At 52.5% G+C, this 25,445-nt stretch overlaps 1 protein-coding gene across 3 annotated transcripts in view; it reads right to left on the reverse strand.

Moving 5' to 3' along the window:
• Positions 1 to 25,445, reverse strand: part of Sema6a (semaphorin 6A) — a 99,351-nt gene that overhangs the window by 6,179 nt on the left and 67,727 nt on the right. Inside the window, exons 11-19 of one of the 3 annotated variants that reach the window (XM_070031526.1) lie at positions 23,728 to 23,859; positions 22,385 to 22,540; positions 21,048 to 21,224; positions 20,375 to 20,515; positions 20,212 to 20,292; positions 18,282 to 18,340; positions 16,410 to 16,430; positions 16,220 to 16,270; positions 11,360 to 11,527 (exon numbers count right to left, since the gene is read on the reverse strand). In XM_070031526.1, the coding sequence (XP_069887627.1) occupies positions 11,360 to 11,527; positions 16,220 to 16,270; positions 16,410 to 16,430; positions 18,282 to 18,340; positions 20,212 to 20,292; positions 20,375 to 20,515; positions 21,048 to 21,224; positions 22,385 to 22,540; positions 23,728 to 23,859 (986 nt within the window). The remainder of the gene's footprint in view (positions 1 to 11,359; positions 11,528 to 16,219; positions 16,271 to 16,409; positions 16,431 to 18,281; positions 18,341 to 20,211; positions 20,293 to 20,374; positions 20,516 to 21,047; positions 21,225 to 22,384; positions 22,541 to 23,727; positions 23,860 to 25,445) is intronic. The other 2 variants (XM_070031525.1, XM_070031527.1) reach the window with 2 other exon arrangements.

Genomic DNA, 25,445 nt, shown 5'->3' on the forward strand with positions numbered 1-25,445 from the left:
TGTGTGTGTGTGTGAACTGCCAGGAAGGGCCTCCATGCAGAGATTGTTTACACAGTAGAACCAGAAAAATGTCGAGCTAACAGCAGCTCCGTTCTCTGCGGAGCCATGGCTCCCCTCAGATCCCGACGGCAGACACCGCGCGCGCTCTCTCGTGTTGATAACCCTGCCGTCCCCGTGCTCGGCCGTGGAACGGAGGAGTGGCGACTATGTCCGAGCTCGGTGGGTTCTGGTCACGCCCCGGGGATGGTAACCTTTGCTCGCAGGAATTACCTCCCGTCCCCTCCTGGCGTTTACAGACCGGCATCCATCCCACGAATCGAGAGAAAACCACGCGGGCACGCGGGGATGGGCTCGAAGCCAGAAGGAGAGACACTGGCTCTGGGATCGTTGGGAGGAAGGCAGGGGAGGAAAACAGGTTATTTGTGAGCGCAGAAGGCTGGGGTGGAATCAGACAATCGGACGGCTGTGCGTGGGTACCGGAGCACCAGCCAATCTAGGAGGGGAAGGGCGCTTCACCCCCCTGCTTGGCCCCTGTTGAGGGGGGGCTCGTGGAGGGGCCTCCCTGCCCAGCCCAGGGGTGGGGTGGGGTTGCAAGGCCCCTCTCTCTCACACCCTGGCCCTGTGAGCTCACCGATCGAACGTGGGTAATGAAAAGAGTATCTGAAAGATGTCTGCGTCGATCGATTCACTAACCACCGGCTACCTCTCACCGGCCACGAGGCCCCGGATGGTTACCCTCCCTGCCTTCCTAGAGCAGGAAGCCAGCCCCACGGCGGCCGAGAGACTTCCCGGCCCACCGTGACCTAAATGGGCAGAGTCGAGGAGAAGAGAGGTTCTGCTCTTGTTGGGAATATTCTCAGTATTCAGCACTGGAAAGACGCTAAAAACCCTCCTCCCCCAACATGTAATTCAAAGTAAGAATGATCAATCATGATCAGTTAGTATCAATAAGTATCAACCAGCACGGTTCTGACGTTATTATTATTCTTGTCGCTGTTGTTTTGAGCACGAACACCCTCCTACTGTATACATGACCTCCAGTGCCTCGCGTCCGCCCTCTCCAACGATGAAACAACACAGACCCCGTCAAATCCACTGCAGCTGACACTAGATCCCCCCTGCCCCCCTGGCCTACCCCCCAATTCCAATCGTGCAGGGGACTGGAGAGGGGTCAGCCGCGCTCGGGCCTCTCACCCGCCCTGGGCCCTGACTAAGGGTGTCAGCACATGCCCACAGCTCTGCGGCCTGGAGAGAGAAACTGGATTTGGTCTCATGGTAAGACACACCCGTGATCTCCTCCAGCTCAGGATGGCCTGGGCACATGCCATCTACCATCCCGTTCTCCTTGGCTTTCCAAACTTCCCTGCCAGGGCCACAACCCCACAGGGCAGCGTGAACCATGGAGCCACACACACGTCACCGCCCCCCTCCCCCCACTGAACACCCCTGTAATCCCAGAGATAACGGACCCGGGGCTCGAACTCAGGGCCCAAAGCACGGGCCCTGAGCTCTTCAGCTCCAGGCAAGCGCTCCACCACCACCACGTGAGCCACAGCGCCACTTCCGGCTTCTTGGTGGCTCCTTGGCAAGAAGCATCTCGTGGACGTTCCTGCCCAGGCTGGCTTCGAACCGCGATCCTCAGATCTCAGCCTCCTGAGTAGCTGGGATGACAGGCGTGAGCCACAACAGCCTGTTTTCTTTCTTGCTTTTTAAAAACTCTCCCCCGCCCTGTTTATGTTAACAGCCGGGCTACGTAATACCCTCAGCTCGGAGCGGTTCTAACGCTCACAGTGCGGTGGTTTTGTTAGAGTCCAGTCTCCGATCCAGGTCTCTACGACCCCGATCCTGACCTGGCTGAGAACGGGAAACACCTTACCAACCCAGGCTGCCGACAAATGAGTGTGGTCTCTTTAGTTGGTAGCCCGGTGGCACCGAGTCGCAGAGAAGGTTTGGTGCTAGGCCTCATCTTGTAACCAGGGCGTCAGGAAGGGCCGAGGCCAGCCCTTCCTAGGCCTGGCCTAGATCGAGCGGACTCAGTCACGGTTCGAGTCCCAGGGTGCTCGCGGGAGCTGAGCTCAGAGAGGCCCTCCTGACCGGGAGGCACGGGGTGTACCTCAAAACCTGTCCACGGCCACCGGACAATGCCCAGGACGCCAGACCCCTGCCCGCTCCTCTCCACAACTGCACCAGGGAAAAGATACCAGGGAAGGGTCTTTCTCTGAGACGGGGAGAGAACGGAGTCCACACCACGCCCCGGCCAGCTGCGGGCAGGTAAGCGGACGGGCAAAGGCCCAGCATGCTCTGAGGCCTTGACATTCGTGGGTGTGTGCGTCACCTTAGCAAATGTCAGACCGTGTGTCCACGGCCGCCTGTTACGTCTGGATTTCAACAAGCAGCTAGGAGAGAGGGGACGCGACAGGCTTTAATTCGTCCGGAAGGTTAGCCACGGGGCAGGCTGCAGCCCTGTAGCTCCCTCTCCGCCGGCTCGGGGCATTGGCAGCGGCTGGCTGGGCCGGCTCGGCTCCTTACATGAGTTCTACAGGGTTCACGAGGCTCTGAGTTCAGTGAGAAGTAACTGGGTTTGAAAAAGAACACATCATACACACGCACACACGTGTCTCCATGAAATTTAAACATAATTGGAATGGGAGAATTCCTATGACTCCACTGAAGATAAAAAAAAAAAACCAAAATGAACCACGTTGCACAGATAACTTCCAAGCTGTAGACTGCCATCAACGTAAGAAGGATTAACTAACGATGGCAAACCTGTGCAAGCCTGCCTTGTAACTGGCTTTCGGACACCTAAGAGCAGCCCAACCCACGAACGCTCCCCAGGACGCCCCTCTGGGGTTCACTTCAGGGCCCCCCTGAGATCATCACACGCCGCGAGATTCACAGCAAGGGTTAAACTACTGCCCTCCTGGCGGAGCCAAGCTGTGCGTCCTTCGCTCTGAGTGAGGCCTGGGGAGGTGGGGCCGGTCTCCTGTGTCCTGCTGACCACAGAGAGGTTTTCCTGGGGAAAACGACCCATTTTCACTACTTCGCCTTCTGTCAGTGCGTTTGTCTGTTAAACAAGGAAGCTGGCCAAGTAAAACTCTGTGTGTGTGTGTGTGTGTGTGTGTGTGTGTCTGTGTGTGTGTGTGTCTGTGTGTGTTGGTTGTGGGTCTTGAACTCCAGGCAACACTTCTCAGCAAGCCTTACCTGACCTCTGTGAGACCGGGGCACGGGGGAGGAACGTTTTGAGTTGAATGATTAGTATTTTTTCCGTCGTTGCCCCAGATCCACACTAGAAACGGACCCGTCCCGGTTTACTGATGAAGAAGACACAAGATCCAGATGAAGACAGGCTGGCTGGATTGGTTGTTACGAGGCAGATGTTCTGTGACGAAGATGGCACCCAACCTCGTCCCCCGGGGAACTAGAAAGTTCCATTAAGCTGTCAGAAAACTCCGTCATCCTGGGTGTTTTGGTGCCAAAGACGGGAGGATGGGGGGGAACGCGGGGGTGAGAGTCTAGCACGGGGCCTCTGGAGAGACCGAGGCCACGTGCTGCTCGTGTGCGGGAGCTGGAACGGATCTACAAATGCACAAGTCAGCGCGTGCGCGGTCGTGTGCCAGTGCGCACAGACGCACGGACGGAGAACTCACAGACGGTGTCTCCTCACCAATTCTAGGGCCCTGGGGGAATGGGGGTGGGGCTCACGGGGACGGGGGGGGCACAAGGGAACGGGGTGACATGGAGCAAGATTGCCGAACGGTAGCGCCCGCCTTTGTACAACTTCTTCAAGGCCCACCTGCGCGTGCCTGCTTGTGCTCACCCTCCTCCTACCCCCGACCTGCACGGAGGGGCCTCCCCCCTCACCTCCCCGTGGCCCCTGACTGACCACAGCATAATTCTCCTCAGTCCTTCGGAGCCCGCGCTCCGGCAGCGATCCGTAGCCACACAGACCCTGAGGGCGGGCGCCGCACACCACCCCGCACCGACCGCGCGGTGCCACCGCTGACTCCACACGAGGAGACGCTCGGCCTCCCGTGTCCCCTGCCCGCCCGCGTCTCCGGCAGTCCCTTCCGCCATCTTCCCACGGGGCCTCGTGGCCGGTGTCAGCGAAGCCTCTTCCAGCCTACCCAGGCCGCGATGGCCGCCTCCCCGCTCCCCCCTGAACCTGCCGTGACCTGCTCACCCTTTCCTTGGATCACAGTCTCCCTCCTGCCCCCAAGACCAGCTGCTACGCAGGCAGGAGGGGCCCGAGGCCTGAGTTTGCCAAACATGGCGCACGGGAAGAAAGAAACCAAACCAACCCTAGCCACTCAGGAGGCTGAGATCTGAGGGCAGAGGTTCAAAGCCAGCCCGGGCAGGAAAGTCCGTGAGACTCTTCTCTCCAACCAGACAACCCGAAGTGATGCTGTGGCTCAAGTGGAGACCAAAAACTAAGTTCTCAGGCCCCGAGTTCAAGCCCTCGTCCTGGCACAAACGTTTTTCATAGGATGAACGTCTTTTTTAAAAGGTTTTTTTTTTTTTTTTTTTTTTTTTTTCAATTTTGCATTTCTCTGGCACGGGCTCCTGTGGATTTCTAAGCATTCGAGGGCGCGTGCAATCAGAGACTGGCTCTCATACCGTGATGGAGAAAGTCACCAGCAGCCTCTTGAACAGGTCTCAGGGAGTCAAGAGATCCCTAGAATGCATAGCCGACTCATGGCTCATACTGAATTTGAGAAATACACTGGGAGATGATTCCGTTTTCTATCAGTATTAAAAAAAAAACCCGACACTCTGACATGACAGTATAACGGGTCATAACCCCCACCTCCCTCTCTTTATCCAGGCCCTTCTAACATGTCAATGGATATTGGCTCCATTTCTATAGTTAGTATTTTAAAGAGACGGTTGTGAAAATGATACTGCGTCTGCGCGGGGCACAGATGACAAACAACAAAGTAGTCCTGTACTGAAATCTTTGAGAATGTTGTGTTGCATAAACCACCAGCAGCCGCCGCTGCAGCCGCAGTAGCTCCCATTCTTGATTTCTGAGAAGTTTGCCAGGAGATTTTCTTTTTCCTCCCTCGAACCCTCAAAAATAAGATGGATTCTCACTCAAAAGGGGTCTGGAACAAAGGGAACCAATATCCTACCTCTTTGTAGTCCTTGCCTCTGATCCTTTGTATCTTTTTTCTTCCTGATTCAGTTAATTGCCAGGAAGTAGGCACCTTTGCTACAGGGGTACCGTATACCCGCGCAAGAAAGCACCCCTTCCTTTAAAGTCTGAGACTGCTCCATTCCACCACCAAGTCCAAAGGATATCACACGTTTCAGAAAAGAGATGCCGTCCGCCTGAGCTTAGAGGTTCCACGGGAGATGCTTCTGGAAACGCGTTTTGTTTGTGGCAACGTTCGCTCCCGAGCAAATGGCCGAGAACATGGAGCCCAAGTTTTGGAGCCAGGCAGAGCAGCGAGGCCTATTTTTCTCTCCGCATTCCTGTCGTGAGGGCGGTAATTTTCTCCATACATAAAATCACTTATGTATGACTTGATAGGAGGCAAGAAATGACCTTGCTCGGTGGGAGCGATCTGGCCAGCTTTCAAACCCACGTGCGGTGGGGTTCAGTACTGTGGTGTTAAAACGCTTTCAGGCTCACGTTCACACCCCGAATGGGATTTCTTGCCCTCTTAGCACTGGCCGGCCGGCCCTGAAGTTGGGGCTCGTGACCAAGGGTACAGAACAGCCCTCTGAGACTAACTGGCTGTAATTGAGTCCTAAACTAGCTGAGGTCCCTGCTGGTATGTAGAAAAAAAATGGCCAATTTCTGTGTGTTGTTATTGGTCGTGGGACTTGAACTCAGAGCCTGGGCGCTGTCTCTGAGCTCTTTGGCTCAAGGCTGGCTGAGCCACAGCGCCACTTCTGGTTTTCTGGCGGCTCATTGGAGATCAGAGTCTCACCGACTTTCCTGCTCGGGCTGGCTTTGAACCGTGATCCTCAGATCTCAGCCTCCTGAGTAGCTGGGATGACAGGTGTAAGCTACCGGCCCCTGTCAAAATTGCCACATTAAAAAAAAAAAAATCAGGTCTAGAGTAGCCGATTCCTTTGTAGCCTAATTCCATTTAAAAAGGGAATTTTGAAACCGTGACCAAACTTCCCCCTGCAAGCGCAAACAAAGCCAGGTAGCTGGACAAGAATCAGAAAAACCCTGGATTGTGTAATCGCCATGCAGAGATTAGCGCTCCGGCGTCCGGCCAACACAGGGGTGAGCCGTGATGGAATCTCCCGGAAAATGTCGGAGGCAGAGTTCTCGGTAAAGTTGAATTCTCATCTGAATGGTTTCGGGACCGCTTTTTACCCAAACTTGAGCCAGGCAAGGATCAATAACTGCAATTTTAACCGGACGGACAAGCCACCTCTACCTGACTCTCTCCTGAACGATTTTATGCTCCTGCTGTGTCTTGCCTGGCTATTTATCTCATATTTAATTAAAGTCACCTCTCCAGTGGCCCAGAAGGAAAGCCGACACCATCCTTACGAAGAGACGGACGCGTCGCTTTCCATCCAAAGAGCATCAGCCGGACGGAACCAGGGCGAATTCTAGCTAGCGCTGACTGCCGCGGGAGGGACCCACCCGCAGGGGTCCCTTCCCTGTGTCAGCAGGACGAGGCGCGAGTCCAGGCAATGACTGACCAAGCGGAGACCCGTTCACTGACGCCGTCAAGCAGAGCAAGAGAGAAAGGGAAAGAGCCTCATTTCCTCTGCATTCTTTTTTTTTTTTTTGGTCGGTCGTGGGGCCTGAACTCTGGGCCTGGGCGCTGTCCCTCAGCTCTTCAGCTCAAGGCGAGCGCTCTACCACTTGAGCCACAGCGCCACTTCCGGCTTTTTTCTTATGTGGTGCTGAGGAATCGAACCCAGGGCCTCGAGCATGCAAGGCAAGCGCTCTACCACTGAGCCACCTTCCCAGCCCTTCCTCCGCATTCTTGAAGGTCATGGCTTTCTCGACACCCCCAAACCATGCTACCTAAGGTGTTACCCTACTTTACAGTGCCATAAACGAATCAGAGAAGCGTCTCTCCCTAGAGCGACGATCCCGCCTGTGTCCGGAGACGCCGGTGGCCTCTCCACGCGCAGCCCTGCGGGAGCTCCTGCCGCCCGGCGGCCACCACGGCCTCCTCCCCTCCCCACCTGACTGCTCCCGCCCCGTGGAGTTCCCCGTACCAACCGGGTCGCGTGCCGTGTGTGACTTAGGGGAGAGAAACTTGGGGCAAGACGTGGCCACTCACTGTCAGGCCTGGCTAGCGTCACACAGAGAAAGAAAGAGGAAAGCAGACGCTGTTTCTCTTGCTAAGGGAGGCAAGCTGGGGAAGGGGCACAGTAACCATAGACTCGGCTTTCTTCCTGCTTTATGTGGAATGGGGGCCCTTCCCAGCACCCCGCACCACCTCTGTGGCACTGGGTGAATAGTATATGATATACAGGTGTGGGTTTCTGTATCTATGTCTTTAGATGTGGCAAAACCAAGCTCAGGGCTGCATCCAGTTTATCAACTTACTGATTCAAGGGTTGGTTCTGAGGCTCCCTTATGGGATATGGAGATAAAGACAGTGGTTGGCTCTGTGTGTGTGCGCGCGCGTGTGCACACGCACAATGATCAAAGCGGTTTCTAAAGAAAAGCAGCAGGAACCAGACTCAGGAATCAAGGCCGACAAAGAGATGGAAGGCCAGGGCAGTGACCCAGAGAGAAGGCCACCGTTTTCTGCGGCCCTGATTCCGAGGTCTTTGTCAGTCTCTTCCTGTGCATCTTTAGTGCAACTACAGACCCGTAGAGCATGGGACCCCTATAGCACTGGACAGACCCCGATAGCAACGGGATTCGTACAGCGTTGGATCCCTGCTCAGAGCGAGGAAGGAGAGGACCTTGGAATGTTCCCCCTGCGGGCGGGCGGGCGGGCAGAGGGGAGGGGGAGAGGCGCAGAACAATGGCAGCAGAAGGGGGGTGGGCGGTGGGTGAGGACGGTGCGTGGACAGGATGCGAGGGACGGACGGATCCGATCAGGATCAGAGACAGAGCGGGGACAGCGCGGGGGAGGGGAAGCCAACACACTCTGGACCCCCGGGGGCCGCGCCGGCCTCTGTCTGCTCTGTCGTAGCTTATGTTTCTTTTAAATTTCTATTTATTTTTGTTGGCTGTGGGTCTTGAACTCTGAGCCTGGGCGCTGTCCCTCAGCGGGCGCTCTACCACTTGAGCCACAGCGCCACGTCTGGTTTTCTAGTGTTTTATTGGAGATCAGAGTCTCCCGGACTTTCCTGCCCGGGCTGGCTTTGAACCGCGATCCTCAGATCTCAGCCTCCTGAGTAGCTGGGATGGCAGGCGTGAGCCACTCGCGCCCTGCTTTATTTTTATTTTCTTTTCCTTTTGTTCTTCCGGTGGCCAGGATGGAATAAAGGGCAGGGCGGCGGGCAGGGGCGGCGGGAGGGGCTGGGGAGCAGTTCCAGAGTGTGTTGGGCGTCCCCGGCCCTCCGAGCCGGAGCACACAAATGTCACATCCCCATGAGACAGCCCAGAGGGACAGGACACGGGTCCCAGGCCCCCCCCACGCATGTCCTACCCCGGGGGGGGCTCACACACATGTGACATCGCTTTGAGCACCCACGCCGGTGGGAAAGGAAGCGAGGGAGCACAGGTCGGCTGGGGTGAGGGGACCGTGGGGGACATCAGAAAAGGGCACGGGACTATTCCAACCGAGCAAGCCCCCCCCCCCCCCCCGCCAGTCACCGGGCTCGGCCAGGAAGAGAACAGAGGACGGGAACAAATCACGGACAGGGACCGGGAAGATCATTCCGAGCAGAGGGGGCGAAAACAACCCAACAAAATCAAAATCACAGCACAAAGGGAACCGGTGAAGAAGAGGAATAAAAAGATCACAGTGAGAGGAACATTCAGGGCGCTCGCTGCGTTTCCATGTGGCCGCTCACGGGCGTTGCCCCCTCCACCGTCCGTCCATCCGTCCGCCCGGCGATCGGGCTCGCCACTCCGGTCCGACGGGGCAAGGCCAGGAGCCGGAAGCATGGGCACAGTGATCATGTGAAAACACGCATGCGTTGCCTCTGCCACCATTGCCTGGCTATGTGAGCTCTGCTTCCAGCGCCGTCCACGCTCTCCTAAGACCCCCGGGGACACGCCACGCCCAACTGGTCACAGGCTAGCCAAGCCATGACCCCCACTCCTCAGGGGCGGGGTGCGGGGGGCCCGGGAACCCAGGCCGCGTCTCTCGGCAGAGTTGAGAGAGACAATCGGGACGTTTGGCTGATGGATCTGACGTGTTCCTAGAAAGGCTGTCTTTCTAGAAAACTCCGCTTGGACGCACAGAGAAGGTGCAATTTCTTCCTTCTCGGGCTCAGCAGAGGCCACACAGCACACGTAAGGACACGCTGGAACTTGGGGTAGAGCCCCGGGCTTTCCCCTCCCAGGCTCCCTCTCGCTCCCAACACTAAATACAGCTGAAGAGATCACATCGACTTCTTATTTTCTTTGCTCCCTTGACATCGGCATAGGGCAGGGCAGGGGGAGAAATTAGAGTGTACAGAAGAATAAGGATACTAGCGGAGGAAGATGCGGGGTGCTGAGGGGGGGCATCTGGGTCCAGGAAGCAGGGAGGCCAGGCGTCCGGTGTACTCATTAAAAACAAACAACAAAACTGGGTGCCAGTGGCTCACGCCTGACATCCCAGCTACTGAGATCTGAGGATCCCAGTTCAAAGCCAGCCAGGGCAGGAAAGTCCATGAGACTTTTATCTCCAGTAAACCACCAGAAAACCATAAGTGGCACTGTGGCTCAAGTGGTAGAGCAAAAAAGCAAAAAAGCTCAAGGACAGTGCCCAGCCCCATGACTGACAAAAATAACCCTCAACAAAACCAGGTGCTGGTGGCTCACACCTGTTATCCTAGCTACTCAGGAGGCTGAGAGCTGAAGATCACAGTTCAAAGCCAGCCCGGGCAGGAAAGACTCTGAGACTCTTCAATAAACTACCAAAAAGCTTAAAGTATAGCTGTGGCTCAACTGGTCCAAGGACTAGATCTTGAGCAAAAAGAAGCTCAGGGGCAGTACACACACACACACACACACACACGCACACACACACACTCACGAGCAGTATATACACACACACACCATTTTACACACACACACACGCACACACACACATGAGCAGTATATACACACACACACACACCATTTTACACACACGCATGCACGCACACACACACGGCATTTTACATACATACATACACAGCATTTTACAAACACACACACGCATGCACACACACACACACGAGCAGTATACACATACACATTTTACACACATACACGCACACACGCACACATGGCATTTTACACACACATACACACACACACACACACACACAGAGCATTTTAATGCTTTTTAGCACGAGAGCCTGCCCGGAAAGTATTTTATCGAAATAAAGTTTAAAAAAATATATGTAGAAAACAGGAAAGACACGCCAGGGTGCCTTCCCAGCCTGGGCCCACGGGCCTCTTGAGAACATATAGAAGAAACCGCTCTGGATGGGCGGCCGGCTGAGCCACATAAGCGGGCTTTTGAGCCTCTGATTTACAAGGCCGGCTTTCGGACAAGCGAAGGCCTCTTCGCTTGCAGCTGCAGCTGAAGTAGGAAGGATCACCGCAAGCCGCCGATGGGGAGAGGAGGAGAGGACATTTCCTGTCTGTGGCCGGGCAGAGAGTGCCAGGGGGCCGGAGGGGGGGCACCTCACAGTGGGGTCTCTTTGATTCTGCCTGGCTTCCTTTCCTGTCCGGGGCAAATGCGCAGCAAATTCTGCTCGATCAAATAACATATTTTTTGTTTGAGCCGTTGGCCTCAGCGGGGATAATTACAGACGCAGGGCTGCATTCAAATTCAACCCCACGCAAGATGGGGGAGAAGGAACAGCCGAAGGGAAAGCCAAGAGAAAAAGAAGCGGCCGCTGCCCCGCGATTCCTCAGCTCCCTGATGGATGGCTTCTTGCTTTCATGGCGTTTGCTCGCCGATGCCCACACCCTGCATTCTGTGGCATGGTGGGAGGGCAGTCCCCTCCCTACTACCCCCTCCCCCAAATCTCAGCGTTGGAGAGGGGTCCTCCTCGGACCCCTGCGTGGAGAATGTTCCAGGGGGTGCTGTTATTTGTGATGTGTGGCTTCTCTGTGGCCCGGCGTGGTTGGAGCCTGGGGCTGTGGCTGTGGCGTTTCGTGGCGGGGGGAGGGGCAGCTGGAAGCAGTCACATACTCTCCGCTCTTTCCTCCCTCCCCTCTCCCCCACCCCCGTCCCCTCCCCCTGCCGCCCAGGGGACGGTCCCAAGGCCTTACCCTTCCTGTCCTGGTGGTTGCGGGAGGACACCGCCCCCAGGGGGTCTGAGCTGCCCGGTAACTCCGGCGAGTCCTTCCAGTCCAGCACGCCTCCCCTAGACTCGAACCCCTCTCGACCTGCCGCCGAGCCCGACGAGGTGGTGCTGGGCCAGAGGGGGCTGGTGCGCCCTGTTTTCCATCACAAATACGGTTAGGGACAAACAGCCTGCCTGTCAGCTACCGGGGAGACAGGTTGTCGAGGTGTGCAAGTGGCCGGTGGCGGGGTAAGGCTGGAGGAACGGGCGCTTTGGGAAGATCTCGTGGGAGCACCCCACAACTCCAGCCTCACTCAGGGGTTCCGGCTCCGTGGACGTGATAAAGAAAACACTGGCCACGGGACAAAAGCACGCAAGGCCTCTCTGATCGTAATGATTACTGGAAGATGGGTTTCTCAGGGGGGGCTGAACATTTATCGCACAGGACAAGAGGTGTGCTTTAAAAGTAGCTTCTGTAGCCGGGCACCGGTGGCTCACGCCTGTCATCCCAGCTACTCAGGAGGCTGAGATCTGAGGATCACGGTTCAAAGCCAGCCCGGGCAGGAAAGTCCGTGAGACTCTGATCTCCAAAGAACCACCAGAAAACCAGAAGTGGCTCTGTGGCTCAAGCGGTAGAGCGCTCGCCTTGAGCTGAAGAGCTGAGGGACAGCGCCCAGGCCCTGAGTTCAAGACCCATGACCGACCTCCCCTGGCCAAAAAAAATAGCTTTTGTTTCTTTCCATTTGCTCAGCAGAGAAAGCCAGCCCCGTGCTTGTGTTTCACTGGGCCGGGTACACTTGTGAGCCCCTGCCAGGCTGTGGTGTGAGAAGTCGGTGTGCATACACAGGGCTCCGTGACCCCTGACACCACCTTTTAAGTTGTTTTGCTGTTGAAAATAGCCCCGTATCCTGCTGCTAAAAATGTGTTCATTTGAGACTCAGAAATGCTTGTGTTTCTGCTTTTCACCTCTCATCGTGTCGGGCTGATAAGAGAGCCAGGGTCAGGAAAATCAGCCTGGGAAATGGGGAAACACAATTTTCTTTCTTTCTTTCTTTTTTGTTTACATGGAGGTCTAAAATATAACCTCCGTTTCCGCTCTGGGATTCAAGACAGCTTGAATGAAATAGACGGTCAGCCTATGGGAAAATCCAGGACCTAGCGTAAGAAAGTGATTAGAAATACAGGTTTGAAGGCGGAGAGGAGAAAAACACGGAGGGAGGTGGAGGAAAAACAAAACCCCAAAAGCACCGTGCCAAACCCTCCTGTCCAAGTAGCAAGAATTTCTTTTACCTGAATTGATGGACATTTTGAGTACTTTCCATTGAACTGTGTTCAAGGGTGCAATTCTATGGTAATACCAAAAGTACGGTTTAGGGAGAACATTTCTTAATATGGTAAGCTAGGGGAAAGACGTGCCCGAGGGACACGTTTTCTGTAGAAAAATCTCCAGGCCCATATGCTGCAAATGCAAATACATCGAAAAGTCATGGGGAATGGAAAGCTACGGCTACGAGGGAAAATTAATGTGGGCCAGATGGTAGTTAGGTGGGAGAATGTCTTGCACAAATGTGAGAAATCAGTCTCTCCTCCCCACCGCTCAAGTGTTAGTGCCATACCCACCGCACCTCCACTTTCTATATGTAAGTCTAGAGAAACCATGCATCTCATTTACTCAAAAGGGGGAAAACAAATAACCCAGCACAGCGGGAGGTGCAGAATCCATACAGAAGCCGCCGTGCTAGCCGTGAATTAAAACTTAAATCAGAGGAAGGCGTACCTGATTCTCAAAAATCTTAGAGCCACCGTATTAAAAACAAACCGGTGGGCGCTGGTGGCTCACGCCTGTCATCTTAGCTACTCGGGAGGCTGGGATCTGAGGATCGTGGTTCAAAGCCAGCCTGGGCAGGAAAGTCCATGAGACTCTTATCTCCAATAAACCACCAGAAAACCGGAAGTGGTGCTGTGGCTGGGGTTGGTAGAGCGCTCGCCTGAAGTGAAATATCTCAGGGATGGTGGCCCCGGCCCAGAGTTGAAGCCCCACGACCGACAAAAAAATTAAAAAAATAAAACAACCCCACACCATTACAGGACTAAGCATCGGTCCTTAATTTGAGATCAGAATGTGTATTAGAGCCTGTCTACACTTAAAAAAAAGTTACAAAAAAAGTATTTATGCATCTTCTTATCACTTGCTTTTTAGAGGCCCTTTTGTTACTAGGCACTGCCTAAGAGACTGTAACAAAAACAGCACTGCTGAAGCGGGGCAGTCATTTTTGAGGTGGTTTTGTCTATCAGGGTATGCCAACAGATTGATACACGCTCTGATGGGGAAAGCCACATCTCTTCAAGGGAACGAACATAGTATTTTTTTTTTTCCTTCAGAAATAGAAGAAAAAGCAGACACATTGAAAAAGTTAACTTCAGTGCACCATGGTGTTTCTCTACATCTATGAGTCATTGTGGTTCTAGAGGTTAGCAACTTTTCCGTCTAATCTAGTAGCAATGATTGTAGCCAATTAGAGGTGACAAAGGAGACGCGAAATCGACAGAGAGGAAGGCAGAAGGGACACAATCAGGGCCCAATTCACTAAAAGGGGTTCTTGCGTAGGTAGCCGGTGCTGCACTGAGCTTTTGCCAACGTACAGTCTGCATGGTGGATAGAAATGGTCCCATTACCTACCTGGGTTGGGTAGGTCGGGGTTTTAGGTTTGCTAGTCTAGGGGACATGCACTTTGACACAGACAGAAACAGTGCAGGTGTACTTTTGACTTTCCTGTCTGTGTTTGTGCTCATAAAAAGAAAAAGAAAAAGAAAAAGAAAAGCATTTGTTTGGTCCTTCCTCTCATGCTACAAATTCTGTGCCTATTACAAGAGCCTGGCATGAAGAAGGAAGATATCAATTAGTGAAATATCTTCAGGGCTTATTAACTGCAAGATAGCCCTTTCTGTAATAGTCAATATAGAGTAATATCAGTCAATCAATTCATCCATCCACGCATCCTCATCTATCTATCTATCTATCTATCTATCTATCTATCTATCTATCTATCTATCTATCTATCTATCTATCTATCTATCTATCTATCCACCTATCAGTCTGCCTGCCTGTCTCTCTATCAATCTATCTATCTAACTGTCTGTCTGTCTGTCCACCTGCTTGCCTGTCTATCAATCTCTCTCTCTGTCTGTCTGCCTACCTGCCTATCTATGTATCTATCTGTGTATCTATGTATCTATGTATCTATGTATCTATCTACTACCTACCTACCTACAAGTCTTCTATAGCTTTTAAGTACTACTTGGATAGTCCAGTAATCACCTAACCACGTCCCGAGAAGGACGGAGCCCCAGACGGACAGGATCATTATTAGCTGAAAGAGCTATCACTCCTCTGGGGTTTCGTCACAGACACCCATAGATCAGGAGCCGGGGGACGGATGGGCCCTGGCCTTTCAAGTGTTAAGATGGGAGGATGAATAACCGACTTCCCTTTGAAAAGGAAATCAGACTCTTGGCTTGCAGAATGACTCCTGCCCCTGAAGAGTTTCCCTAGGCTTAATTATTCCATCTATATGAAAGAATTCCCCGGGAGTTAAAAAATTAAGTCTGCGTACGGCTGATGAGCCTGCCGGTTCAATTCATTTCAGAGCCTGCGTTTCTCACTATCTGGTGGAGATGGTTCAATCCCAGCAGATGACTGCGCAGTTAGGATTCCGGGGAAGGGCGGGCGCTGTAAGTGGGTTTTCTTTTCCCGAAGGCTCAGGTTAGGGTAGGTGCCATTGGCCTGAGTCATTGTTGTCTCCCCTCCCTTGTCTGTGGTGTTGGGTGTTCTGGTTCGAATTGCAGATGAAGGGGTGTGAAAGGGGGTGAGTTCTGAGGGCTCGGTTTCGGGACCCGCCTCGTGTCACCATGTCCGCTGGGCACACCACACAGCCTCGGTTTATAAGACAATCTGGCTTCAAAGGGGCATTCTCCCTCACTCTCATACACTTACATCCAGCCGCCGGGCACCGTGGTAGCCATCTTGAAGCAGATCGATCGCCTTGTTTTCTCTCCTCTTTTCTTTAATCTCCTCCACTATTTTTTTTTAAATTACCTGCCTCTCTGTTTAAAGACTGTCTCAAAACTGCTTTACTGCATCTCTTAAACGCTAAGCTTGTAGTTCTCACTGAAATGCAGAAGGTTAGGTTTGCCGGTGGAGATGTTTTTCCTGTCTCAGTCACAGGTTCATTGATCTTTGGGGGGAGCACTCTGAGAGATGTAAAGGTACAAGATGGATCAATCCTGTTTATCCATTTTCCAAAAGATGCTTGGATGTTCACCCACTCTGAGTGAGCTTAAATTTCAGGGGACCGAGCCCGCCCTATATCGAAAAGATTGGCTTCAGAAGAACCGGTGCCGGCACCTTACTAGATTTGATCTCGTGGAGGTATTTTACCCTGACAGGCGGGATAAATGCCCGGGTACACTGTGTTCTCTATCTGCTGAGGAGCTACGGTCTCACAGCTATAAACACGAGCCCCTCACTGGACAGGCGTTACCCACATTCAGTTTCTTCTCCCCCAAGAACTCATTAAATCTGTTCATTAAATTCCTAGACGTTGGCGTTATTTCATGTCGGGTGGATTAAAAATTTAGGACTCAGTCTCCCGCAAATCAACCTCTCTGACAAGGAGGGAGGTGCGTGACGCATCGCACAATCTAGACCTATAAATAATTTTAGTGAATTGGGACCCTGAACTCACAAAAAAAAAAAAACCCCATCCGGCCCGCAAGGTTTAGGAATGAAAGCTACAAACTACCGCAGGGTTAAGTGAGTATCACGTATGTCTATCAGTGGACTGACCATACACTGCGTTGTAAGACATTTCATGATCTGGTGGAGGAGTTGAAATGTCTATAAAAAAAATAATGAGGATAAAAAAATTAATTAAAAAGGAACCTAGGGTTTGCAGAGAGGGAAAAGGATTAGCAAGAGAGGATTTCTCAGGTAGATTCCCACTGACATTAAATGATGACAGTAATAGCTTCCTTACCATTCAGGGCCACGAAGGAATCTGAAAGAGAAGAGGGAGGAGACGGTTATTTTACTGTTGGATGTTCGCTCTTCTGGACTGAGAGGGAATGAGCTATTGGATCTGTGCCACACGCAGTCCCCCTCCTGGGGAAGTACCTTCACGTTCCCGCTCGGAACCTAGGGTGCGTTACGCTCAGTCTGGTCCCACACCTCCTGCTCATTCCGCCCCACGAGGAGAGAATACCCGCGAGTTAGCAGAGGAAAGGGTCGCTGCTGAGACTCGGAGCCTGGCTTTATACAGAGGGGCGTGGCGGGTAGGTGTCTCTTCCTTAGGGGTCTCTCTGGATGCACCCTCAGTCCCCGTCCCAGAGAAGATGACCAGAGCCAGACTCAACGAAAACTCCAAACCTACATACTTATTATGGCCCTGGATATAAAGGCTTCCTGAGACCCCTCTGTCTGAGGACCCCGAGCTTACTGGTACAGCGGACACTTTTACAGACATGGGGAGTGTCCATCCTCACATTCTTCCTGTGTTTGCTGATCCGATACCCAGTGAGTTCTCTATTTTCTAAGACGTTTATACATAACACTAGATCATAGAAAGTATGATAAGAGCAGCTCACAAGAAGCAGCTAATAAGATAGCTGGGAACACACACACACACACACACACACACACACACACGCACGCACACACACACACACACACACACCTCTGACGCACAAATTATGGAACTTCAATGCTACACAAACGTGATAGAGACCCTGTAGCAGAACACCGTCTCCTATGCTAATTTTCAATTTGTTAAAAAAAAAAAAGTGCATGTAAGAACATGACAGATTAGAATTTTCGCAAGGTATGTTATCTGCAAGTAAAAACACAGGAGAGTAGGAATGTGGAGATCAGGCTGCCTATTTGCCTGTGTGTGATCTCTCCCAAAAAGAAAGAAAAATTCCAGGTGGAAAGGTGAAATGCCACCGAGTCTGAAATTTCAGCACTTGTGACTCAAAGGCAGAGATTTTTCTTTCCTCATGATCTGCATTATAGAATCAACTATCAGAAGTCAGACAAGATTGCTTTCTTAGAAATTGTGTTTGGTACCATTTGAGTGTGAGTTTCTTGAAGTTTAACATATATAATGCTTAAAAAAATCATCACAAGCCAAACGTTTTCTGAGAACATTCTTCACAGCCTTCATAAAGCATTTTTAGAAGACAAATATCAATTGGGCCTGAGGACAAATGGACAGGATTTTGACAAGGGCTCTTTATACAAAGCTCTGACCAAAACGTCCCCATTTAAGAATGCTTGAAATTAACTCTGAGGTTAGTGTAAGCAGGTAATACTTATTACAAGGTTATTGAATCACTTTGTCCTCATGGGTTATATCCGAACTATTTTCCAATCTCAAATGGTAATATACACAAATCTAATTTGGAAAAATAATTACATTCACGAGTCGATATGTTCGAGAATAAAACAGTCCCACTCAATTAACAAAACTAGGGCACGGTAATCAATCTTCTTGTTATTTGGCTACAATACAGTGTTACCGCACATTAAAAAAAAAAAAAACCAAAAACCAAAAACAGCAGAACTGTCATCATGTAATGGAAGTGCTGATATAGCTTGCTGTTTTGCTATAATTAATATTCGCCACAGCATTAGCATAATGGAACAGGTGTCAGGATAATACAAGAGCACTGTCAGGGCTGGCATCCATCCTCAGGCACTGCGGCCTTCCGGAGAGAAGGAGGTGATTTCTACCCCTAGTTCTGGTGTTGTCTGTATTCAGACCCACACGTGGGAGAGACAGATAATACTGCTAGGCTATTTGATCAAAGCATGTTTATCCAGAAGCAGACACAGATTAAAAATCTCGACTTACTATGACAGTCTCCCAGAGCATCTGTATTGCCGCGTTCGATGTCCTGCTCAAAAGCCAGTCTGCAAAAAAAAAAAAAAAAAAAAAAAGACAAAGACACCAATAGACACTGTAAGTTAATTCAGGTATTATTCAAACAGTTGATTGGTTTGAGGATTATTTATATCTCCCCTCCTTTTCAGTATCTTTCTCTGTGCTTTTGTGTGTGTGTGTGTGTGTGTGTGTGTGTACGCTGATACTGGGACTTGAACTCAGAGCCTGGGTACTGTCTCTCAGCTTTTTCTAATCAAGGTGAGTGTTCTACCATGTGAGCTTTTTGGTGGTTCATTGAAAATAAAGTCTCTCAGCGCCTTTCCTGCCTGGGCTGGCTTTGAACCGCGACCCTCGATCTCAGCCTCCTGAGTAGCTGGGATGACTTTCTTAAACACTGAAAAAGTTCGAATGTTTAAACACACTCCTCATACATGCAGCAGAGAAGTCTGTGACCTAAAAAGAAGTCTCTGACTCTCTGCTTCCTCTTTCACCCCCTGGGCTCTCCCAGAACCTTTTCTATATTTTTCCCCAAGCAAGAACATGTCTACGCCGTGGATGCGTGGGGCAGCCGGAGGTGGCACGTGCCTCAGAAATCACTTCTGCCGCTGCTGAGCCCTGCCCTAATCCTCCGCACGTTCCTCTTCATCCAACCAGTCCACTCGCCCACCCATGGCCTGTGGAATCCTCACGCCTCTCACAAGCACGATTTCACTAATAGGCACCCCAGTGATCCACAGGGGCTTGCCTTTTGGGAGAACATGCTGCTGCTTTGCAGCCTTTGCGTCCTCAGAACGATCCCATTCTGGGAATACCACACACTCGGGTGAATACACTCGGGTGCACTCACACCCAACCCTGCGCGTATTTCCTTGTACATTTATAGAAGGCGTCCTAAGCTTCCACAGAGGAGAGAAAAAAATGTGTGTGTGTGTGTGTGTGTGTGTGTGTGTGTCTTTTGTCTCTCTGGGCCTGCCTTACTTCACGTCACATAATTTGGTATTTGTGTTGGCAGGGGAGGATTCCAGCAGTGGCATTCCTTAGAAAAACAAGCGCACGGTCCAGCGAAATGAATGCCAGGAAGCTGGTGTTAGGCCCGTGTGGGGGCCGGGGAGATGAATGGACACAGAGCCGGTGTGGAGAACAGAGTCCGCGTCCTATGAAACTAAGGAGAGGGGGAGGAGGGGCTGTGTTGGGAGGGGAATGAGGAAAGGAAAGAGGGCCACAGTGATCAGGATGCACTGAACTGACGTGTGGAAAGGCAACTCTTTGGTACGCCGACTTAAAAGATAACGAAGTGCAGAGCAAAAGAAAAACTCAGGGAAGCTGGGTGCCGGTGGCTCAGGCCTGTCATCCTAGCTACTGAGGAGGCTGAGATCTGAGGATCGTGATTCGAAGCCAGCCCGGGCAGGAAAGTCTGTGAGACTCTTATCTCCAATAAACCACCAGAAAACATCCAGAATAGAACTGTGGTTTGTGTGGTAGAGCAACCAGCCTTGAGCAAAACCCCCAGACTGTCAGCGTATCAGTGTGCACATGTGCGTGCACACACACACACACACACACACACACACACACACGTTTATAAATAATCCTGCTAGCTTTGCTTCCTCACTGAATGCAGAAAGAAGACAAAGCCTCCTCTTAGCTCCCTTGTGCGTTGAGGTCCTTCCTCCTCCATCCCCAAGATTCCCAAGAGGAAGCCCGGAATATTCCAGCATTGTCAACAGCCCTACTTTGCAAGGCTGTTGGAATTAATATACGAGGGGTGTGCAGAGAAGAGCCGGCCATGCTGCTGCTTCCCGAGGCCCAGGTCCAGGCCGCAGCCCGGGGCGGGTGGGTGGTGTGCGTGTCTGTGAGCGCGGGGCCAGCGCAGGCCGCGCCCACCCCGCGTGGCCCTTACCTGCTGAACGGGGACAGCTGCCCGCAGGAGCCCGCCTCCCTCAGCCAGCCGCAGTACGGATCCCTGGAGGCGATGCAGGTCCTGCAGGGAGAGGAGGCCGGTGAGCCCCTCCACCGGCGCTCCTCCCAACCGCTGCCTCTTCTGGTGAGCCCCGAATACGTACTTTTTACACTTGCCGTGCCGCTCGCACCGGCCGAGAGGGACCTTTATCACGCAGGTGGAAAACGCCACGTACAGGGCGCTGCTGGCTCGGTCCAGCTGCATTCCCATAATCCTCTTGTCTTCTACCCCCTCGTAGCTGCACCTGGACAGCCAGAGGAACAGACGCACGGGTGAATGCGGTAGACGCGGCACACATCCTGCGTGCACGCGCACAGACTCGCACAGGCACGCGCATATCGGCCAGGGGGAAATACAATTAGGATGTGTTAACAAGGTTTTATTAAGCCGGGCGCCAACTTGCGCCTCTAAATCCTAGCTACTCAGGAGGCTGAGATGCAAGGATCACAGATCAAAGCCAACCCAGGCAGGAAAGCCTGTGTGACTCTTACCTCCCATCAATGACCAAAAAAAGTCAGAGGTGGAGTTGTGGCTCAAGCGGTAAGAGCGCCAGCCTTGAGTAAAAGCGGCTCAGGGACAGCACCTCAAGTCCTGAGTTCAAGGCACCAAAATGGCACCAAAAACAAAATTAATTTTTTTTTTCTTTAACAGCATGAAAAAAAAATCACTTAAAATCCACACGATGACTTACGTCTACCATGGTTTTTCTCTGTGTGCCCAGGGCCTGTAATAGTGTCACAAATGATTACCAGGAAAGGTTGGCAGACTGCACTCACTTTTCTGGGTTGTAAACGCTCATCTCCTCCAGGAAAAGGCTATCATTCAGGAAGCCGCTGTTTCCGATCCGAGCCAAGAATTTCAGGATGATTCCTTTCTCAGATCCCAAGAAGATCACAGTGTGGTTTTGGTAAGGCCCGGCGCCCGTGTCCACGGCGATTTTGGTCAGGCGGTATCTAAAATGACAGGGTCGCCTCGTTGGTTGGCTTTTGGGTTTTGTCTTTTTTTAAACGTCCTCGCTGGTCTATCATGACAGGGGGGCCGTTTTCCACTTCACACGGTTGTGTGTGACAGATTTCTAGTAATAATCTCAAGGAGAATATGCGCAGGGAAATAGAATACTTTCAGTCTGTGCAACCCTGGATGCAGATCCAGATGCAGCCTGTTACTGCGGCTCCGAGAGGGGGAAAGAAGGATGTGTGTGTGTGTGTGTGTGTGTGTGTGTGTGTGTGTGTGTGTGTGTGTGTGTGTGTGTGTGTGTGTGTGTGTGTGTGTGTGTGTGTGTGTGTGTGTGTGTGTGTGTGTGTGTGTGTGTGTGTGTGTGTGTGTGTGTGTGTGTGTACCACACACCCGCGGTCATCTGAAACCACTCTTGGTGGCCATCGCTCCCCCAGGGCTGCTCCCCAGACTGAGAGCATAAGCAAACCCATTCAACATTCTTTGTAGCTTCAAAGAGCCTCATCACCCCCCTCTCCCTCCCTCCCCGCCCCGTGCTCTCCCTGCAGAGGTGAATAGCCGAACGTAGAGGGGCGGAGAGGGCGCTGAATCTGGCAGGCGGGTGGGGCTGAGTCTTGCGGGTACAAGCTTGTAAGGCCACAAGCGCAGGGCACGACTCAGCTTGAGTCCTCCCGAGCACTGTCTTCCTCTGAAGGGGAAACGCGGCGGGAACCCACGCCAGCATGGGATCTTCACCAGCCCTGAGCACCAGGCCGGGAAGAGGAGGACACAGGTTTCAATCAAGTCCGGGAATTGGAAATGATCGCTTCGTGCCGCGGCCCCGCCACACATGGGGCGGCCCCTGGCAATTGCGGCCTTGTTTGAACACACGCCGTCCTCAGAAGAAGGGGGCGGCCGCCACCCGGTCCCCACCGGCCCTGCTCGGCCTCTTCTCCGTGATTCATTCACACGAGCTGGGGGCCAGGAACTAACCGGGAAGGGAATGGTTTTCCTTTCCAATTGCTGGGCTGTGCAGCGCTCTTGCCGCAGGGGAACGTGGCTCATCACCAGGTCGGGGCGGGGTTCGCCGGGCCTGGCCGTGTGCGGTGGCCGCGTCTGGGCCCGGCCCAGCGGGAGACGGGAGGGAAACGCATGGCGGCTTTGGCTTTCCCGCACTCACCTGACCATGGTTCTCAGGAACCAGGGTCTGTGGATGATGGAGGGGACGGCCTCGTCCATCAGCGGGTGCGTCTTGATGAAGTTCAGGGTGTCATCCGGGAACTCGCTGGAGCTGGTGTATTTTTCTAAGGACGAGGAACCGGCACAGCAACCCGGCCTGGAACGGAAACGAACACCAGGAGGAAGAGGGAGGGAGTTTTTCATGCCCTTTGGAAGATTCTTCTTGAATGAACTGCTTCCCTAAGCCCCTGGCAGAAAGGGGAATTTATCCGCCACGGGGCAGAGGAAGCGGAAGGACGGGGGATGCTGACATCTCCCCTGGCCACCCCCGCCTTGGCCCCTGCCACGCTGAAGCCCACGAGCCAGGTTTGCCCTCAGCCCAGGCCAGATCCACTTCTGCAAAACGACACAAAACGCAGAGCCCTGCTAGAGGCTCTCCAAGTCTCTCTGCGACATCAACCGTCATCCAAGGGTAGAAAAAGAAGACCGCGCAACCATCGCACAGCCTGGGGCTCCAATATACAAACTGTTCCTTTCTAAGCGCTGTCTTTCCTTTCGTGAGGTTTGAGGGCAGGTATGCAAGGCAGGCAATGTGGAGGGCTCTCTGCTGAGAGGTCATTTTCCTTGGAACAAACAGGAAGGAGAGTGGAAATGCACTGTAGGAGAAACCCCATGGCTTGGGGAGAAGGGTCATCTGCCCAAAGCCAGAAGGTGGGAACTGCCCGGCACCGGTGGCTCAGGCTTTTCATCCTGGCTACTTAGGAGGCTGAGGTGGGGAGGATTGCAGCCGGAGGCCAGTCCTCATGGGAAGGTCCACAGGACTCCATCACAGCGGAAGATGCTGGCTGAGGCGGCGCATGCCTGTAATCCCGGCTAGGTTGGGAAAGCCCAAAGAAGTTGGATTGCAGTCCAGGTGTAAGGTTGGGCAAAAAAAGGTGAGGAATTCCCTCCCGAAGAACCAAATACCAAAGGGAGCTGAAATTTCAGCTCCGTGGTCAAACGTGGGCCTGGTGAGGATAAAGCCCTGAGTTCCAGCTCTAGTAGCAGGAAAAATAATAGTAATGAGCTGTGGTGATGGGCGGATTTGGATTCAGCTCTAGAGCTGTCTTGGCCTAAGGTCCAAGTTCAAAACTTGTGAGGATGCAGCTACCTGGGTGTCTTGTAGAATGGGAGGGAGGGAGACACGGCAGAAATCATTTCACCATGCTGCGTGAGTGTGCACAGTGTACTTTCCCTCTCCGTGCCTCAGTTTCCCCAACTCTAGACCAATGGCGCTGGCCACAGCAGATGACCGCCCTCAGCTTACCACCCCAGAGGCCCACGGGTGTGTGTCCTGAGCCGTACCTGGGTCTGGGGACTCGCTCATCGGGAACGGGCGTCCAGGTGGAGTCGGGGGACTTCTGCTCTTTGAATCTCCCGGTGAACACATTGGCAATGTCCCCCATGTCATAGGCGCAGACCGCGGAGCCGGGAATGCTGCAAAGAACATGGCACAGCGGCGGTCAGTGACCAGCAACCGCAGAACACTCCCGGGACGGGAGGTCGGGAAGTTCAAAGTTCACACCCCGAGCGCACAGAGAACAGGCTTCTCCCCACCAAATCTGCATTAAGGGCCTTCAAGAATAGGCTAGCAATGGCTACCCATTTTATTTTATTTTATGTCTGTCATGGGGCTTGAACTGTGGGCCTGGGCGCTGTCCCTCAGCTCTTCAGCTCGAGGCGAGCACTCTACTGCTTGAGCCAGAGTGCCACTTCCGTTTTTCTCGTCGTTGATTGGAGAAAAGAGTCTCACGGGCTTTCTTGCCTGGGCTGGCTTTGAACCGTGATCCTCAGATCTCAGCCTCCTAAGGAGCTAGGATGACAGGCGTGAGCCACCGGCGCCCAGCTTTTTTTATTTTTTTAATGCATCATCTCTTCTTTGAATCTTGAAGGAAGTACTGTGTTGGTGATGGAAAGTTCAGGAATTCCCTGATGTGACTCCTCTCCGAATTTTATATTTAAATGTACTTCCTGTCCAGTTGCATAACGCTCAATGATGTAAGTCTCTCGAATCCCAATGCGTAGTAAAGAAAGGACTCCGTAAAGGTTGAGAAAGCGTGAATTGTTCACTTATCTGTCTACATCCGCATCCATGTTTGTTCATGTCTATGCTGACCCTCCAGCTAGCCACGCGTTCTAACCAGGCTTGGAAAGAGGGGAGCACCATGCTGTCGGGGGAACCGGGGGAAGAGATGGGCGCTTGCTTGCTGTGTGGTGTGTGGGAGTGTGTTCGTCAGTGTTGTAAGGAATTACTTCTTAAGTCATTAGGAGAAGTTTATGCCATCTTTTAAATTCCCTAATGCAATTATTGGAGTATTACTAGCAATGCAAGAGCCGGGGAGAGGATTAAAAAGCTTACTTAGAAGGAGGCTGTGGGAATGTTGACGTCTACGCTATCTCTCGTTCGCAGAGCGAGTACACCAGACTTGGAATTCTCTGTACATTGTCCCTCTGGTGTGCCACAATTCACATCCTAACTTATTTTGTTGAAGCTTTCGACACATTCTATCTATTCAACTAGATAAATGCGGTCTGAGGAATCAAGGGTACTCACAAAGTAACTAAAGACAGCCAGTTACTTTTCAACCTCTTCCCGAAGGATAGAATAACTTGTGAGGTCTTTCTTCCTTCCCTCTCTTCCTCCTATCCTTCCCTCTTTCCTTCCTTCCTCCCTACTTCGTGTTGCATTGATGTCATTCCCTAATCTACAGCAGTCAGGGGACCAGCAAGCAGAGCCCTGGCCGCTGCTGTTTCATTGAAGGGAAATGGTGTATTGCGAGAAGAGAGTCCATTCAGAATATCCAACATTCCGACACAGGAATGAGAACCCCGTGTGTGCGTGTAGTTACATTTCACGCCCTCTAGGACCTGGAAATTGGCGCTGGCTTCACGGCAAGCGCGGTGCCAGGGAACCGTCCTCAAGCCTCATTCCCCTTCTGTTCTACGATGGCCACACATTTTCACCGTCTTAGCTGCAGACAGACGCAGGGACAATCCATACTTCACGGAGGACTCCAAAGTCA

The sequence above is a fragment of the Dipodomys merriami genome, unplaced genomic scaffold (assembly GCF_024711535.1).
Source record: "Dipodomys merriami isolate MVZ:Mamm:240054 unplaced genomic scaffold, mDipMer1.0.p SCAF_201, whole genome shotgun sequence".
Classification (NCBI taxonomy): domain Eukaryota; kingdom Metazoa; phylum Chordata; class Mammalia; order Rodentia; family Heteromyidae; genus Dipodomys; species Dipodomys merriami.